A 17,308-nucleotide genomic window follows, 5' to 3' on the forward strand; every position below is an offset into this window, starting at 1 on the left:
TCCATGAATATAAATTCTAGCATAGACAAGAACAGCAGCACAAACAGAGTTCCAGCCCCATCTTTTTTCCTCTCGCTAAAGAGTTTCTATTAGAATGCAAGTGAGTGAAACACATAATTTTACTGAGCACTTCCAATCTATTCATTTCATTTTATTTTAGAAATTGGGAAATGTTGGCATACTTTAATTATTATTTTTAAGATATGGTTGGTGAAACATAATTCCATTGAGACTCTGTGGTTGAAAATCATTTTTAATGATAATAGTTAACATGAATTGCTTGCCTTCCAAATATTGAGGCACTGTGCTATGTACTTTATATGTATTAAACTTTCCAACAACCTGTGAAGTAAATATTGTTATTATTCTCATTTTACAGAAGGTAAAATTGAAGTGCAGAGAGCCTAAGTAATTTACCCAAGGTGATACATTAGTCAGTTTGTGTATTTCAGTTAAAAAATGTTTTAAGAACTGAAGATGTTTTCAAAAAAAGTCCTGGAAGGCTGACAGCAAGGGCACACACACACACTCACACACACACACACACACACACACACACAAGTGCACATACACACACACATATACAATTTTAATCTTCAATAAAAATGAATACAAACCATTTGTTTAGAAATTCTATGCTATTATGATAACAAAAGAAAATTAATCCCTAGGACTGGGAATGTGACTTAGTGGTAGAGTGCTTGCCTAACATGCATTAAGGCTTGGGTTCTATTCCACAATACCATATAAACAGAAAAAGGCAGAAGTGGCACTGTTGCTCAAGTGGTAGAATGCTAGCCTTGAGCACAGAGAGGCTCAGAGACAGTGCCCAGGCTCTGAGTTCAAGCCACAGGATTGGCAAAATAAGTAAGTAAATAAATAAATAAACCTCTCTTTAATATGGTAGATGTTAGTAGTAAGCAAGCATTCAATAGGCTTACCTGAGTGAAACATGGTAGTTTGGATCTAGGTGTCATTCTGAAACTATTGCTTCAAGCATTACCTCATGCAGAAGCTCAAAGGAAGCAAATTTAAAAAAAAAATTTATCAAGTATAATTCCCTTTTCACCAAATTGATCAGACCAATGTAGCCTACTGTATTTGTTTTCCAAATAGTATTTCACATTGTACTCTGTAAGAAATAATACTGTGATATATAATGTAATCATTACTTGTTTTAATACCACTTTTTATCATATATTAATTGATCAAAGTAAGTAGTTGTTGCAGTGGATTTTCCACACATATATTGTTCTTGGCTCAAATTTCCTTGTCTATTAATCTTTCTTACTGTCTCCTTTTTCATTTTATGATTTTAAATGGGTTTTGAGATTTTCATATGTATATAGAATATCAATAGAAGACATTGTCTTCACAACTCTAAATCTTTTTAATTATTGAACTTCTTAATCTTTCATGTAAGAGTAAGTGACATTGAAGACACACAAATGCACACAAGTAAACATGTCATATACATACAAATATATACACATGGACAAATTATTTCTTTATAGATTTATTTCTGTGATCTGTTTCTTGGTGAGAATATTTTGTGTATCCTCCAGCTTTGCCTTAAGATATACTAGGGAATAAACCTTCTCTGAGATAGCCTCTTGCTGAATCAGATGCTTTACTTCAGGAACTTCGAGACTATCCCTGCAGCTCAATGAAAGTAGCTAATCTAATGAATGCTACTTTATAGCAAAGCCTTCTATCTCTTCTATCTCTTCCCTATTGTAACAAACACAAAATTAGTTATTTGACATAACTGGCCAATGTATTAAGGAAAAGATAAATGCAAATAGCAACATTTGCAATTAAAATAATAGAATTTAGGAATGTATACTCTCCTAAACATCCTGATGATGTTACAGTAGAAGAATGGAAATGGTGAAATAATGTCATAGGTTATATAAGAAATCATAGGAAAATGTTAATGAGAGATTCTCTGTATTACTGGATAAGTAAAGATAGACAAATGAACATTAGGAGAGAAATGGATTTAAATCTAAAATCACACCAGTATCCAGGGAAATACAAACAATCCATTGTGGCAGTGTTGAAAAGAGCATGCCTATATTGAAAGGTAATTCTTTACAAAGAGCATGTGAGAGAGTGAGAAAGAGAAAGACAAACAATATAGGAGGGGTATGGGACAGGCTACATTCTTTTTAGAAAACCTTGCTCATTTTTTAAATATGGAAGTTCTTAGTTAAGACTGAGAACATAGTTAAAATGAAAGCATTCACATGCTTCAAAATGTGGAAAGTAAGAATGTTGAGTTTCATAACTTCAGTACTATTGACACTTTGGACCAGATACATTTTGGTCATGGAAGCTATAAACTGTAAACTTTTTTAAAGTATCTGTGTCCAATGTTCATTTTCTACCAATAGCACCCTCTCTGTCCAGTTACTATAAACAAAAATGTCTCAAGATATTGCCAAATATCCCTTAGAGGAAGTATCAAAATATCCCCAAGACACTGAAGACTGGTTTAAGAGAACTGAAATATTAATATAGATGAGAGATAAAGGAGAAATTTTATATTATAATGAATTCTTGTATAGTAGATTATATATTTCATTCCATCAAAATACAAATGTGAAGTAAATAGAAGTTAATTTAAAAAGTACCTCTTTTGAGAACATACAGAGTATTTCAACTAATATATTTCCAAACTGACACCTATATTGAGTATAATTCTAAGTTTGAAATAATACTCATCAATGAACCAACATTTTTACAGGTGGCATTATGTCTATAATGACTTTTTTCTAATTTTATTTGTGCAATAACAATTGCAATAGCAAAATATTAAGTATTTCAGATAAATTCCAAAGTTAAGTGAAAATTTCATGCTACATAAACATTTAACAATATTTTTCTATTTATTTCAGATATATTTCTTTTAAAAATATTTTATTATCTTTAAGTAGTTGTACAAAGGAGTTGACATTCACTAAAGCAGTTAGGAAAGCAGTGCAACTTGCTCAATGTCACCCCTTTTAACCTTCTTACCACCCCTCCCAATGCTCCTCTTCCCTGCTTAACTTAATTTTAGGTTGTGTATTGAATTCTCTGGAATTTAACAAAGCAGTTTATGAGTACAATGTATCTTGATCTGTGCCACCACTTTAACATCTTCATCCCCCCCTTTGACCCACTGCTTCCTTTATAATTCTCAATTCTGTGGTGTATGCAATGAATTGTTGCCTGCATTCTCCCTACTTCACCCTTTCTTCTTCGACTGTTCTCTTCTTTTCTGTACCCTCCCCTCTTGTAAGAATTCATTTCCTGGTACTTATTTTGTTGGGCTTTGACTTAATCTTTCTAAAGAATTAGACTATTTGCCATTCAGTTACTACATTTGTAACCCCTTGCTTACCAGTGTGTTTACTTGTAGATTTATAGGCACGTTTTAGCTACCACAAATGAGGAAAACCATGCAATCTATGTTTTTCTGGGTCTGGCTTATTTTGCTTAATATATTTTTTCCAAATCTTTCCATTTCCTTATGAATGGGGCAAGGCCATTCTTTCTGACCATGAGTAGAATTCCATTGTGTATATGTGCCATATTTTCTTGATTCATTCATCCACTGAGGGGCATCTGGGATGATTCTATATCTTGGCTATGGTAAATAATGGGACAATGAACATCGTTGTGCTGGTGGCTTTAGTGGGTGCTTGTTTGTGTTCTATTGGATAAATGCCCAGGAGTGGAATTGCTGGGTCAGAGGGTAGTTCTATGTTTAGTTTTTTGAGGAACCTCCATACTACTTTCCAGAGTGGATGAACAAGCTTACATGCCCACCAACAGTGTAATAAAGTTCCTTTGGGCACATCCATTTGGGCATTTGTTACTTTCCTTGCTAATGGCCTTTCTAACTGTGGTGAGAAGGAATCTGTATTGTTTTGATCTTCATTTCTTTTATGGCCAGATATGTTGAACATTTCTTCATGTGTCTATTGGCCATTTTCACTTCTTTTTCCTTAAGTCATTAGCCCATTTAATTGTGTTTTTAATTTTTTTTTTCAGTCTGAGCCTGGGCATTGTCCTCAGCTCTTCAGTTCAAGAGTAGTGCTCTACCACTTGAGCCACAGTGCCACTGCTAGTTTTCTGGTGGTTTATTGTAGATAAGAGTTTCATGGACTTTCCTGCCTGGGCTGGCTTTGAACCATGATCCTCAGCTCTCAGCCTCCTGAGTAGTCAGGAATACAGATATGAACCACTGACTCCTGGCTTTAATTTTTTTATTATAGCATTATATTTATATTTTCTCACTATATCCTTACATGGGTCTTTCCTGCCCAGGGGTAATGAATTATCTGTAGATATTTTTTCTGTATAGGTTTCTAATTTCCATTTATACTGTACCATATATTTTTTCCCAGACAGCATATAATCTTTGGTTTCTAGTGTTTTGTATGTTTTTACAGAAATAACATCTCTCTGTGAGCATCATTTTATATTTTGTTTTCATTCAATTTTAAATTTGAAAGATTTGTTCATGTTGGCCTCTATAGATATTTGCACAGCAGGTACAATGAAATACTGTGAAGCAATTAAAATGAATGAACTGGCTTAATGATTTATAAATAGTACAGCTACAGACAAAATAAAGTGCTTTTTATTCTACTTATATTCTAAATTTGTCAGGTAAGCCAAAGCATGAGTATTTCAGAGATGAAAAGGCTTACTCTGCCAGGACTCTTACCTATACTGGAAGAAGAACTAAAATGTAGGAAATGTCAGCCTTTTTTTTTGGACTATTAGGGGGATATAAATATGAGGGATATACACTAATCAGACAGCTACAGCATCTGAGTGGACAGGAAACTCTGACTTTTTGTGATAGGTAAGGTCTGGGTGCCTTTCCAATGACCTAGCTATATTTGAAAAAAAATATACAGAAAAGCTGCTGGCTGGGGCTGGGAAGGTGGCTCAGTGGTAGAGTGCTTGCCTTGCATGCATGAGGCCCTGGATTTGATACCTCAGCACCACATAAGCAGAAAAAGCCAGAAGTGGAGCTATGACTCTAGTGGTAGAGTGCTAGCCTTGAGCGGAAGAGCCAAGGACAGTGCCCAGGCCCAGAGTTTAGGCCCCACAACCGACAAAAGAAAAACAAAAAGCTGCCAGAGAAGAACATGTGTCCAGTCATGACCTATGTGTCTCAGCCCCAAGCTGGCATGTTTTTGCTGTATAAAGGCTCGAACGTATCAGGATATCTGAGCACTGGAGACAGTTGTGGTTGGGAAAAGCCATATCCAGTTTAGCCTTAGATGCAACATAGTGGTCACTGAGGACACAAGCCCATGATCATGACTGAAGGCCCCATTAGCAAGTGATTATAAGTGAATTAACTGAAGTCTAGAGGCCCTATGGAGCTCAGTGTAATTTTGTAGAAAGACAAAAACCAAGTCCAACAAAATAAACACCAGGGTAATTCAACTTTAGGCTTACAGGATGTGGGAAAACATTCTTCAAAGCAAGAGGTCTTCCTTTCGATCTGGGTAATTCTTTAAACCAAATAATTTGTATAATATTAAAGTTCTTTAGCTGGGCACCAGTGTCTCAAGCCTGTAATCCTAGATACTCAGGAAGCTGAGATCTGAGGATCATGGTTCAAAGCCAGCCTGAGCAGAAAAGTCCATGAGACTTTTATCTCCAATTAACCATCAGAAAACTGGGAGTGGCTCTGTGGCTCAAGTGGTAGAATGCTCACCTTGAGCTGAAGATCTCTGGGACAGCACCCAGACCCAGAGTTTAAACCCCATGACTGACAAAAAAATAATTAAAAAATAAAATAATAATAATAATAAATAAAGTTCTGGGCTGTGAAGGTGGCTTAGTGATAGAATGCTTGCCTTGCATTCATGAGGCCCTGGGTTCTATTCCTCAGCACCACATAAGCAGAAAAAGCCAGAAGTGGTGCTGTCGCTCAAGTGGTAGATAGCCTTGAGCTGAAGAGCTGAGGGACAGTGCCCAGGCCCAGAGTTCAGGCCCCACAACCAAAGGAAAAAAGAAAAAGAAAAAGAAAGTTCTTTAAATATTACAGCTAAGATTCTCAGAACATTGTGAATGAGAAGTCTAAGAAGACTAAGCTAGTAAATTCTTTAGGCTTTCTAAATATTTTGGAATAAAGAACACAAAATGAAATATCCTAATTACCTAACTGAAGATTTGTGGCTTCTAAGCTGAACTTAGGATATTCCTTTAGCTTGACTTCTGCACAAACAGAGTTTTGAGATATTGGCCTTCAATCTGGTGTAGAGAATGTGACAGTGAAAAGAGTATGAATAGAATCAGTCATAGAACAGATCAACTTCCCTTAAAATGAAAGGGTTTTAATCTCCACCTCACATCTACCTTATGTATGCCTAAGCTCTGAGTAGGGTTCTCCAGGTGTCACATCCACCAGAGAAGATGCATATGGAGAGTTAAAACAATTCTGGCACAATTAACATGTAGAGCTTTCCACTTGTACCTGCACCATATAGTCACAGTGTGGTCAAGAATAAAATGTAGATTTAGGAGATGTGAGAGGGTGCAAGAGGAATTCCCATCCAGATATGGCATTTTCAAACCAAATTTACAGACAAATTACAAGTTAAAAGAGTGTACTGTTGATTGAGATCAAGGACCAAGCATAAATAGTTCTCATCAAACTTTAAGTTTAAGAAAATCTTTATCTTAAAATGGAACATGCTTATCTTGGTTAGTCTAAATTGGTTTTTGCAAGAGATTACTAGTAGATAAATTGTAGTTAAATTGCAATGAGTTTCCATTTGGGAAGAAGTAGAGAGCAATGTGAATATTAAGTTAACTAAGGAAATTATCACAGAAAACAGCATTTTATGGGATAGATTTGAAAGAGGCTTATCAGTAATAAATTTTGCATGGTTAGCAATCAGATGCCAGATGGAGAACATAGCTCTTTCCTTGAACTAAGGGCAAACAGAAGCTGAGTCTCTATCAAATTATCATCAGAAATGCTATGAATGAGATATAACCTGTAACCATGAAAACACAATCTTTTAAGCTGATTTCTCCAAATCTGTTTTTCAACAGGTGGAATGAAACAATTACACTATTCATCCCCTCCCTGTATGACACCCAGTGTTATTCAAGAGCCACCCTAGTCCTCCAACTGCTGTCCTGACTAATTTAAAAGTATTGTGGAGGAATTCATTAAAGGAGAAAAAAAGAAAACAAAAACTAAATCAAAGGAGCTCCTTTATCTACATTTAAATAGTGCTGAATAATGACCCTCAGTTTTGTTGCTAACCTAGCAAGTACATGGATCAATACTGTGCAAAACCAAATGCAGTAGGCTCAAAGCCAAATGCTTTTTCAGAATGTTTCATCATTTTTGCCAATGCTGGGCAAGGCTCAAAATGTAAAATATTTCATGTTACCTCAGGTATAGAAAGGTCCTTCTTGAGCTGCAGATATAACAAAGAATGCCAAGAAAAATGAAATCTGGAAAATTCATCCCAAATTTAGCATCAACAAAGACAAATGTAGCTTTCAATTTTCTCATATGATTTCCTTTATTTTCAGTAAGTAGAAATTAAATAATTCAAAATATTTTATGCTTTAAATTATCTTAAAGAAGGAACAAACATAGTAAACCATGAAAATACCATCAATTGGCTGGGCATGGTATTTCACACCTATAATCCCAGCACTTGAGATCAGACAGGCGAATCTATGAGCTACAGAGAGACTGTCTCAAGAAACAAATGAACAAAAATCAATTCAAAATTCTGTTATAGTAAATTTTACATTAGTCACTGACATTTCATTTATTTATTTAATTTTTTTGGCGGGGGGCGGTTGTGGAGCCTGAACTCTAGGCCTGGGCGCTGTCCCTCAGCTCAAGCCTCAAGACTAGCACTCTACCACTTGAGGCACAGTGCCACTTCCGGCTTTTTCTTCTGTTTATGTGGTGCTGAGGACTTGAACCCAGGGCTTTAAGCATGCAAGGCAAGTGCTCTACCATTGAGCCACCTTCCCAGCCCAGTCACTGGCATTTTAAACACAGCATTTTTGTTTATTTTTGAATTAGCATACATGTGTTATATGAGGTGAATTCATTGTGGCATGTCCTTACATGCTCAATGTGTACTTAGAACAAATTCACCTGCATCATATCCACATACCTCCCATCCTTTTCCCCTCCCCTTTTGTGAGTGTTTGTGAGGTTCCTTATTCTGTCTTCATATGTGTGTGCTTGTAGAGTGTGTGTGTGTGTGTGTGTGTGTGTGTGTGTGTCTGGGCAAAACAGCTTTCCATCTTCTCCACCTCTCAGTATCCCTCTCCAACTCCCCACTATCATTGATCCTTATCTACACAGCCTTATTTTACATTTACATCCATTACTATTACTATAATATTACTATCATCATCATCATCATCATTTTAGGTCTGTGCTCTATTAAAATAACAATCTAATGTGACATTTGGCTTTTTGAATTTGGTTTGTTTTGCTCAACAGGATGATCTTGAGTTTTATCAATTATTCTGTAAAGGACAGAATTTCATCTTTCAATATGTCTGAATAGTATTCCATAGTATGTGTATGTATATATAATATAATATATTGTATATATGTCACATTTACCCATTCCTCAGTTGTTGGACACCACAACTGATTCCACAGTTTTACTATGTGGACAGAGCTGAGACAAACACAGGCAATGCAAATCTCTTTCTTGAGTACTGACTGACTCTCCTTTGGTATATGCTCCATAGTAGTGTGGTAGGATTATAAAATAAGCCAATTTGTGATTTGGGGGGGGAGCTTCCATATTGATTTTGATTATAGTTGTGTGAGTTAACCATTTCAGCAAGAGTGTATGAAGGTTCTAGTATCCTTTCCATTTTTGCCAGCATGTGTTGGCTGTTTCCTTGATAAGTACCATTCTGACTTGGGTATGGAATCTCACTGGTTTTATTGCAATACTTTATAGCTTGCATTGTGAAGTTGTCAAACAGGAAAGAAGGCCACCAGGATCCTGAGTCTGCATTAAGAAAATAGGTTTGAAATTGGATCTTTGACCCTTTACCTTTGCTACTGTATCTACATTTCTATCATGTAAAGCATTGTGTGTAGATGCTGAGATGAAAAGAAAAGACAAATAATTCCCTGTGGCTGTATCTTCCAGCTTCCCCTGTGTTTTCTTTTAGTACTTTTAAGGTTTGGTTTATTATAGTAAGATACTGGATACACTTGGAGTTGACTTCTTTTAAAGTACATTTCTGATTTTAACTACAAGACTTTGTTCGTTGAGATGTATCATGCTTGGGATCAAATGGATAATTCTGAAGAGCACAGCTTTCTTTTAGTTGAAATATTTTATCACATAATTACATGACAGCCGGTATTGTGTGTGATACGGTTCACCTCTTTTATATTATAATGTAACTCCAATTATACTTCCTCTCACCAACAATTCCTTTTTCCCCCATTGTGATGTTCTATATAATTTTTTAGCAGTAAGCTTTGCTTTTAAATTAATGTTTTTAAATTGTTTTTCTTAAATGTCTTTAGAATATTAAATAAATGTCAGTAATTCTGAGTGTCTGAAAATCTGTCACAGAGATACTTTTCAAGGAAATAGATTGTGTCAGGTAGAAATGAAACACATGTGAAAATTTCTTATCTTTTTTACTTAAATCTCTCCTCCATTAGAACTTATTGATTTAGATAATAATTTTCTCCTTCAAGAATAACATATGATTTCACTTGCAAAGGTTTGAAGTAATATTATTTTTATAAAATTGTTCAAAAAAATTTTTAAATTTGCTGATGTTACTAAAAGAATTTTTATTGGAAACACAAAAAATGAACATATCTATTTCTTCAGATATATGAGATATTTTTAATTGCAAGCTTAATAATTTGCATGAATTAATGTCTTAAGTGTTTAGCACATTGACTTTTACTAAATCACCATCATCATCACCATCACCATTATTACATCATCATGATAGTTTACCTTTATTATTGACTAAGCAGAGTTCTGCATATATGTGTACATAATGTAAAATAAATAGTGTATAATATATAAATGTATAAATATATGAGTATATATACTATATATACATATCTATTTAAAATCTTGAAAGGGCCCTGTTTTTGAGGCAAAATTTTATTTGAACCATTTCAGAAATATAAATCATTAAACACTCCATTTTAAAAAACCTGTTCAAATTTAGTATCTCCCTAAAACAAGAGTACAAACCACTAGATTCTTTCGTACCAAGCAACTAACAGATTATCAAGCATTCTGTAAGTGCCTATTTTATTCTAAGAAATGAAGGTAGCTAAAAAGTGTATTTTCCATTCTTCTGTTTTTTAACTTTACAGTTAAATAGCATGTACAATAGAATATTGTATTCTAAATGCACACTTTTCTCCAATCCCATGTTTTATATTAAACATAGTTAATTATTTTGTCTGTAAATGCTTTTAGATGACACCATTTGTTCTTAATGCCTTCACTTTCCTCTTCGGTCACACAGCTGGCCTTCGCTTTCCTCTTCGGTCACACAGCTGGGGTGGAACATGAGAACTCCATGCAGCACATATCTGGGTGAACAATTTAAAAAGCAAAAAAAATAAATAAATAAGTATCACAACTAGTAGGCAAAAAGCCATTTCCTTTAGTCAGGCTGTGGTTATCTTGATCTAGCATGACAAATTGGTGTTCCCAGAGTGGCTGCAAAGTAATCAGACTGTGACAAATGGTTTACTTATAGCAATTTGTTTCCATTTTACTGAAAATTTCCACAGTCTTAAAAAAATAAAAAAAAAGATTTTCTAAATGGTATTTGAACATGGTTGAGAGTGAACTTCTTGAAATAGTCAAAGCTGGAATCTGGAATCACCATGCTTACCCATGGGATATGATCAGAAATATAACTTCTTAGATCATAGATTACTAAAAGAAAGCCATACCTCAGCCCATAGATGACAGACACGAGGGACCCAGAGCTATGTCAGCTTGCAGCCTCTCAGAAAACATGTCAAGCAGGTATATGAAGACGGTGGACATCCTAGACTGGAAAATTAGTGGCCATTTAGCCTATTATAGTTTATCTTCTTCAAAGAACTGTTCCAAGCCTGTAAAGTCCATTCTCGCTGCAACACAAGAAGTCTATTTGAGATTGGATTTTCTACAGTCTACCCTTCCTCCTCTAGAAATGGTCTTCTAGTATGTTTTCCTTTCTACATTGGTGTTTAAACCAGTTGTCCTTCCCTTCTGCACAGTCACTCACAGAAGTGTCTTGTATCATAACTGACTTTCTCTTTGGTCAATGATAACTTCTGTCTTTTTTTCACTGTGGTGAAATTACAGATAGGCTTCCAGCTATGCTCTGCATACCTTTGGAGAGATTTCCCCATAGTACTGTTCTTTCATTGGGAAGCTAGATTTTGGATATAGAAAGTACAAGGTCTATTGTTAAGAGATAACTCTAACAAGTAAATGTCATGCTATTTCATTGTGTGAGGTCATTTATAAGAGGTCATTTTTATTAGAAGTCAGTTTTTTATAAGTAAAGAGGTCAGTTTTATTCTCATCATTTACAGAAAAAGGAAACAAAATATTAGATGTTTGTCATCAAACACAAACAGGTCTCTTAATCTTCTGTGTGCTGCTGTAACACAATTCTACTAACTATGAAATTTATAATGGACATAAATTCATTGCTTAAATATCCTTACTGTAGCACTAACTATAATTGATAGTAAGCCTAACCTTTTCTTCTCTCTTAAAATTAAATGCCAACCCAAATTCCACATCCTTTGGACAATTAGGCTCTCATTTAGAATCCCATTATGTAATTATGTCTTCCAGTCCTGGTCCTCTGTTCTCTATCAACTTTTTCTTTTTTTTACAATGACTAATAGAGGTACATTCTTTTTTTTTTGGGGGGGGGTCCGGTCGTGGGGCCTGAACTCTGGGCCTGGGCACTGTCCCTCAGCTCTTCAGCTCAAGGCTAGCACTCTACCACTTGAGCCACACCGCCACTTCCGGCTTTTTTCTTTTTGCTTATGTGGTGCTGAGGAATTGAACCCAGGGCCTCAGGCATGCAAGGCAAGCGCTCTACCACTGCGCCACCTTCCCAGCTCTAGAGGTACATTCTTATCATACTGTTCTGTGTCTCTAATCATTTCAGTGGAAAATTTTGTAACCTATTTACTTACTTGAAATCTGGATAGTCCCTGAAAGTGTATCTTTTCTTGTAGCTAGTTAAGTGAGGACTTTAAATTCTTCCACATTCCAGGAACATGAAGACTTAGAGATAGCACTGATAACTTCCTGTCTCCAAAATACTTTTTTTCTTAGCCTAAAACAATAATCACTCTTTTCAAAAGTTTCATGATGTCTGGGTATGTCAACAGGTTCTTCCTTTTTTTTTTTGGTTGGTTGTGGGGCTTGAACTCTTGGCTTGGGCGCTGTCCCTCAGCTCTTCAGCTCAAGGCTAGCGCTCTACCGCTTGAGCCACAACGCCATTTCTGGTTTTCTAGTGGTTTATTGGAGATAACAGTCTCACAGACTTTTCTGCCCTGGCTGGCTTTGAACCGCGATCCTCAGATCTCAGCTTCCTGAGTAACTAGGATTACAGGCATGAGTCACCAGTGCCTGGATTCCTGTTCTGCTTTGTATGGATGGTCTCCTCTGTAATCCTGAGTACTTATATTTATTGTAGCCTTTGAACCATCTTGATCTTTTAAAAAACTTTATTATCTTTAGTGTAAAAGAGTTAGTATTCAACAAAGCAGTTTATGAATACAATATATCTTGATTAATATCACCCTTTTCAATATTCTTCCCTCCCAAACCCCATCCCTACCTGTTCTTCCAGTTTTCTTAATTTTGTACAATATACTTTGAATTCTTGATTGCCTCCCCCCCTGCCTGCTTATTCATTTACCTCAATTCCCACCTTTGAGACCCCATTTCCTGGTTTTTACTTTGCTGGACTATGAGTTAGTTTTTCTAAGGCATTACACTATTTTCATTCTCCCCTGTATCTAACATATTTTAGCTAATACCTTTGTATGTACTTATATACCATGCCTAAGTGTTTACTTATATATTTATAAATTAATTCTTGGCTGCAAATATGAAATTTGCACACCCTCTTTATCTCTCTGAGCCTGACTTCACTTCACTTAACATGATTTTTTATTTGAGTCCTTCCATTTATTTCTTTACTCCAGTGGTGAAGTCAATCATACGGTGAAGTCAATCACAATCAGCTGGGTAATTTCAACATGTAGATAATCTTTCCTGTAAACTTCAAAATTACTTTTCATTAATGTCATTACACCACCCCATTTCCATCCCCAGCACTATTGGCACAGAAATGCTTGTCACTCAAATTCTTTTGCATGGTGTCTTAAAATTCCAAAGACTATTATCCTAAAATAGTTCCTGAGCTTCATTTGCCTTCCAAATCTCATTCCTCTTCTGCACATTCATGAAGAATTCTACATTCCTTTTCCACATAGTCACTGTCCATCAGCCTCCATATAGTTTCATCTTATTTCCTCCTTTTGTGGGATACTCTGGTGGCAGTTTGTTTCAATAGCTTTTCTGTTACTATCCTAACAATCTCATTCCTTTACCTCAAGGTTAAGAAAGCTTTTGGATCATCTGTCCTTTATCTATCCAACCACCCATCTCATTATTTGTTGTCCCCAGATTTCTGCATTTTGTCAGACACAATAAAACAGTTGTATGAATGACTGCCAACTGTTTGGTCTCCAGATGGGTTTTCAGCAAACCTCAGCAATTCTTTTTCAAATCCCTGGTTCTGTTCTCTTTCCAAATTCCCGTATTTGCCATTTCTACACAAAGTAATAACTTTATGCTTCTCATTTCACCACTATTTTCTTCATCCTCAACCCAATAATTTGCTTCTTAATTCAAAGGCATTTGAATATTATTTTGTTTGCTACTTCCTTGGCTTACAGATCCATGTTCACAAAATGTGATATTACCATGTCTTAGGGGTAGGAAATATATTCCTTTTCTATCTTACTCTATTTCTTTATTGTGTTCTACCAATGATAATGAGCTTCTTTTTAGTCTCTTTTCTTAGAATAAATTTAGGTAGAGGATTAAAAGAAGTTGCCCTTCTTTTGTTTGATATATTTTAAAACTGAGATGAAAAGATTATGGTAAATATATTTGAAAGCCACCATGGTTTTCCTTAGGAAAGAAAGAAGGGTAGTTCTGTTTCTGGCAAAATATTTTTCAAAATGAAAAGTAATAAAAGAAATAGAAGTGAAGAGAATTTGCCATCCAAAGATCTGTCCTTCCATAAATATTAAAGGTCGTAGATAAATGAAACCAGATGGAAGCTCAGACTTGCAAAAACAAATAAGGTACATCAGAAATGGCAAATATGATAGCAGAATATGAATAACCAGTGGATGATAAAACACCACAAAAATTCCTTGCCAAATTTGTAAGGTATACATTTATAAAAATAAGCAAACAAAATATAACAGCACAAAGAGCAAGAGACAGTTAAATTGCTATAAAATATTGTATCAAGCAAGAAATATTAGAAGTGCTCATTTCAGGGAGATCATAAAGATAGTGTCATTTTTAGGGAAGTCACCGAAGAAAAATAAAAAGGTCAGTTATTGAACTAAAACTAATGAGGAGAATAACGAAGCAATACTATTGATCAATAGAAAAAAAAGCAAAATATCAGGAGTACAAAGAAGGAAGACAGAAAATACATATAGAAATTATAATATTAGACTTAAATCAATGTTATTGAGTAGACTAAGATTCCAATTAACAGATTAGATAATGTCTCATAAGAAAGACATGGGAACACTATTCCAAAATATTTTACTTTGTCATAGGCTCAATTTTGAGCTGAAGGCAATTAAGTAGTAGATATTAGGAAAACTCTCTGCCCTCTCTCTTTGTCTCAGTATAGGACATAAATTTACAATGAAGTTCCTCTACTTCTCATCTACCAGAAAGGGTGAATTCAGTCATTAGAGATGATTTTTGACTTGGAAGAGGCACCAGAGAAAACTACATAACAAACTTTATTAACTTGTTTTGGTATGCCATTACTTTTCCATATACCTGTCTTTCTTCAATCTGCCACCTCCAGAGATTTTCCTTTGTCCTTTTCCTTTGTCTTGTCACTTCTCTGAAGATGTGTTGCTGCCTGTTGCCTGTTGTATAAGCATGAGTGGTAAACCACCTATATGATTTACCCAGTTCCAAAGGTATCTTCCTTGTATCTTTGCTATGTGATAAACTCTCATTTGTTTTTCATTGTTGTTGTTAATCTTTTGTTACCAAATTACCAATTGAGAACTTGGAAAGATAAGGAGATAATTGTTCCTGATTCCTTTAAAATATCCTTGTGTTTTGTACAAAATACAATTTGCAATAAGTATTAAAGAAGCAAAAACAAAAGAAATAAAAACCTATAAATGTGGAAAAATAGTCTACTTATTGACAAATATCATTGACAGTAAGAGGCATAGTAAATAAGTATCAAAGAACTTTTCATATAAGCACACATAATAAAATTAGCTTATTCCAATAAACGGTTAGCACAATGACTTAAAATATATAACAACAAACCTGGGGGCTGGTGCTGATGGCTCATGCTTGTAATTCTAGCTACTCAGAAGGGTATGAGCTTATCTCCAACTAACCACCAGAAAAGCAGAAGTGGAACTGTGGCTCTGAGTGGCAGAGTGCTAGCCTTGAGGAAAAGAGCTCAAGGTCAGTGCCTGAGTTCAAGCCCCAGGAATGACAAAATAATGTGTGTGTGTATATGTGTGTGTGTGTGTGTGTGTGTGTGTGTGTGTGTGTATGTACTAAATGGATATATTCATGTTGTCACAGCTTTACAACAGAAGAAAGTATACAATAAAAAAAATTAATGGCTTACACTCATAAAATATAGATAAAATTTGCAGACATAGTTTGCCAAAGTTAGTTCATAGATTGCTATCATTTCCTTCAAACAAAACCTGCAATCAAGTCAAAGTGATCTGCAGTGTTAGAAGTCACAGTATTAGACCAGGGCGCGCGTGCTGCGGAAGCATGGCGGCCGCTCCCCGCTCGCGTTCGCCCCAGCGCTCCTGGTGTGACTTTCGCCACGTCGTTAAAGAGGCTTCCGACGACTCTTCTGGTGCCACCTGCATGGAGTGGGACACGCAGGTGGTGGTGGGGTCCTCGTCGCTCGGCCCCGCGGGGGTGGGAGCGGCGGAAGCCCCCGCCGGGCCGTGGCTGCCATGGTGGCTGCGCCCGGAGCGCTGCGCCTTGTTCCAGTGCGCGCGGTGCTTCGCGGTGCTCGCTGACTGGCTGCACCTGGCTTGGGACGTGTCGCGGGCGCTCGGGGCCGTGGCCTTCTCCAGAATCAAAAACAACGTCGTTTTGGAAGCGCCCTTTCTGGTTGGCATTGAAGGTTCGCTCAAATGCAGCACTTACAACCTTCTATTCTGTAGTTCCTGTGGAATTCCCATTGGCTTCCATTTGTATTCCACCCACGCTGCTTTGGCTGCTTTAAGAGGTCACTTCTGCCTTTCTAGTGATAAAATGGTTTGCTATCGGTTAAAAACAAAAGCTGTAGTAAATGCATCTGAGATTGATATTCAGAATGTACCTCTACCAGAAAAGATTGCAGAGCTCAAAGAGAAAATAATGCTAATACATGCTCGCTTAGATTCACTCATCAAGATTCTGAAGGAAAAGACTTCTCACAAGTCCAAGCCAGAAAACTTATCTTTGGTTCTTCAGATGTGACTATCAGATTCGAGATGTTGACTCTTCAGCAACAAGTGCTGTTTGGTAATTTGTGAAAGAACCTGGCTTCATGAATGGGGTTTGCAGCCAGGCGCCATAGTTACTCAGGGCACTCATATCTGATAGCTGTTTGCAGCCAGCCTAGATAGGAAAGACCATGAGACTTTTAATTCCAATTAACCAGTAGGAAACCGGAAGTGCTACTGTGACTCAAAGTGGTAAAGCTCTAGCATTGAGTAAAAAAGCTCAGGGACCATGCTCAGGCCTTGAGTTTAAGCCTCACAACCAACAACAAAAAGAATGGGATTTGTGTAATGTGCTTTATAATGTTTATTTCTTTTCTGATCTTCCAAAAGATTTGTGAAGCTGTTCTTAAATTAAAAATTTGTTCAACAGGTAAAAAAAAAAAAAAAAAAAGAAGTCACAGTATTAGCTGCTTTGGAGGAGCAGAACAATGCCTGTGTGGGGTCACAGAAAGGATTCTGGATGTCTTT

The 17,308-nt window shown here is 36.2% G+C and overlaps 1 protein-coding gene across 1 annotated transcript; it reads left to right on the forward strand.

Moving 5' to 3' along the window:
* Nucleotides 1-16,208: 16,208 nt before the first annotated feature.
* Oip5 (Opa interacting protein 5) lies at nt 16,209-17,016 on the forward strand. The gene has a single exon (XM_013037976.1). It carries the CDS (start codon nt 16,212-16,214, stop codon nt 16,812-16,814), a length of 603 nt encoding a protein of 200 aa, XP_012893430.1. The 5' UTR covers nt 16,209-16,211; the 3' UTR covers nt 16,815-17,016.
* The last annotated feature ends 292 nt before the right edge of the window (nt 17,017-17,308 follow it).

The sequence above is a fragment of the Dipodomys ordii genome, unplaced genomic scaffold (genome assembly GCF_000151885.1).
Source record: "Dipodomys ordii isolate 6190 unplaced genomic scaffold, Dord_2.0 Scaffold1, whole genome shotgun sequence".
Lineage (NCBI taxonomy): Eukaryota > Metazoa > Chordata > Mammalia > Rodentia > Heteromyidae > Dipodomys > Dipodomys ordii.

Bases quoted from the DNA above. Each gene is read 5' to 3' on its own strand.
- Oip5 (XM_013037976.1), top strand. From the start codon at position 16,212: ATGGAGTGGGACACGCAGGTGGTGGTGGGGTCCTCGTCGCTCGGCCCC.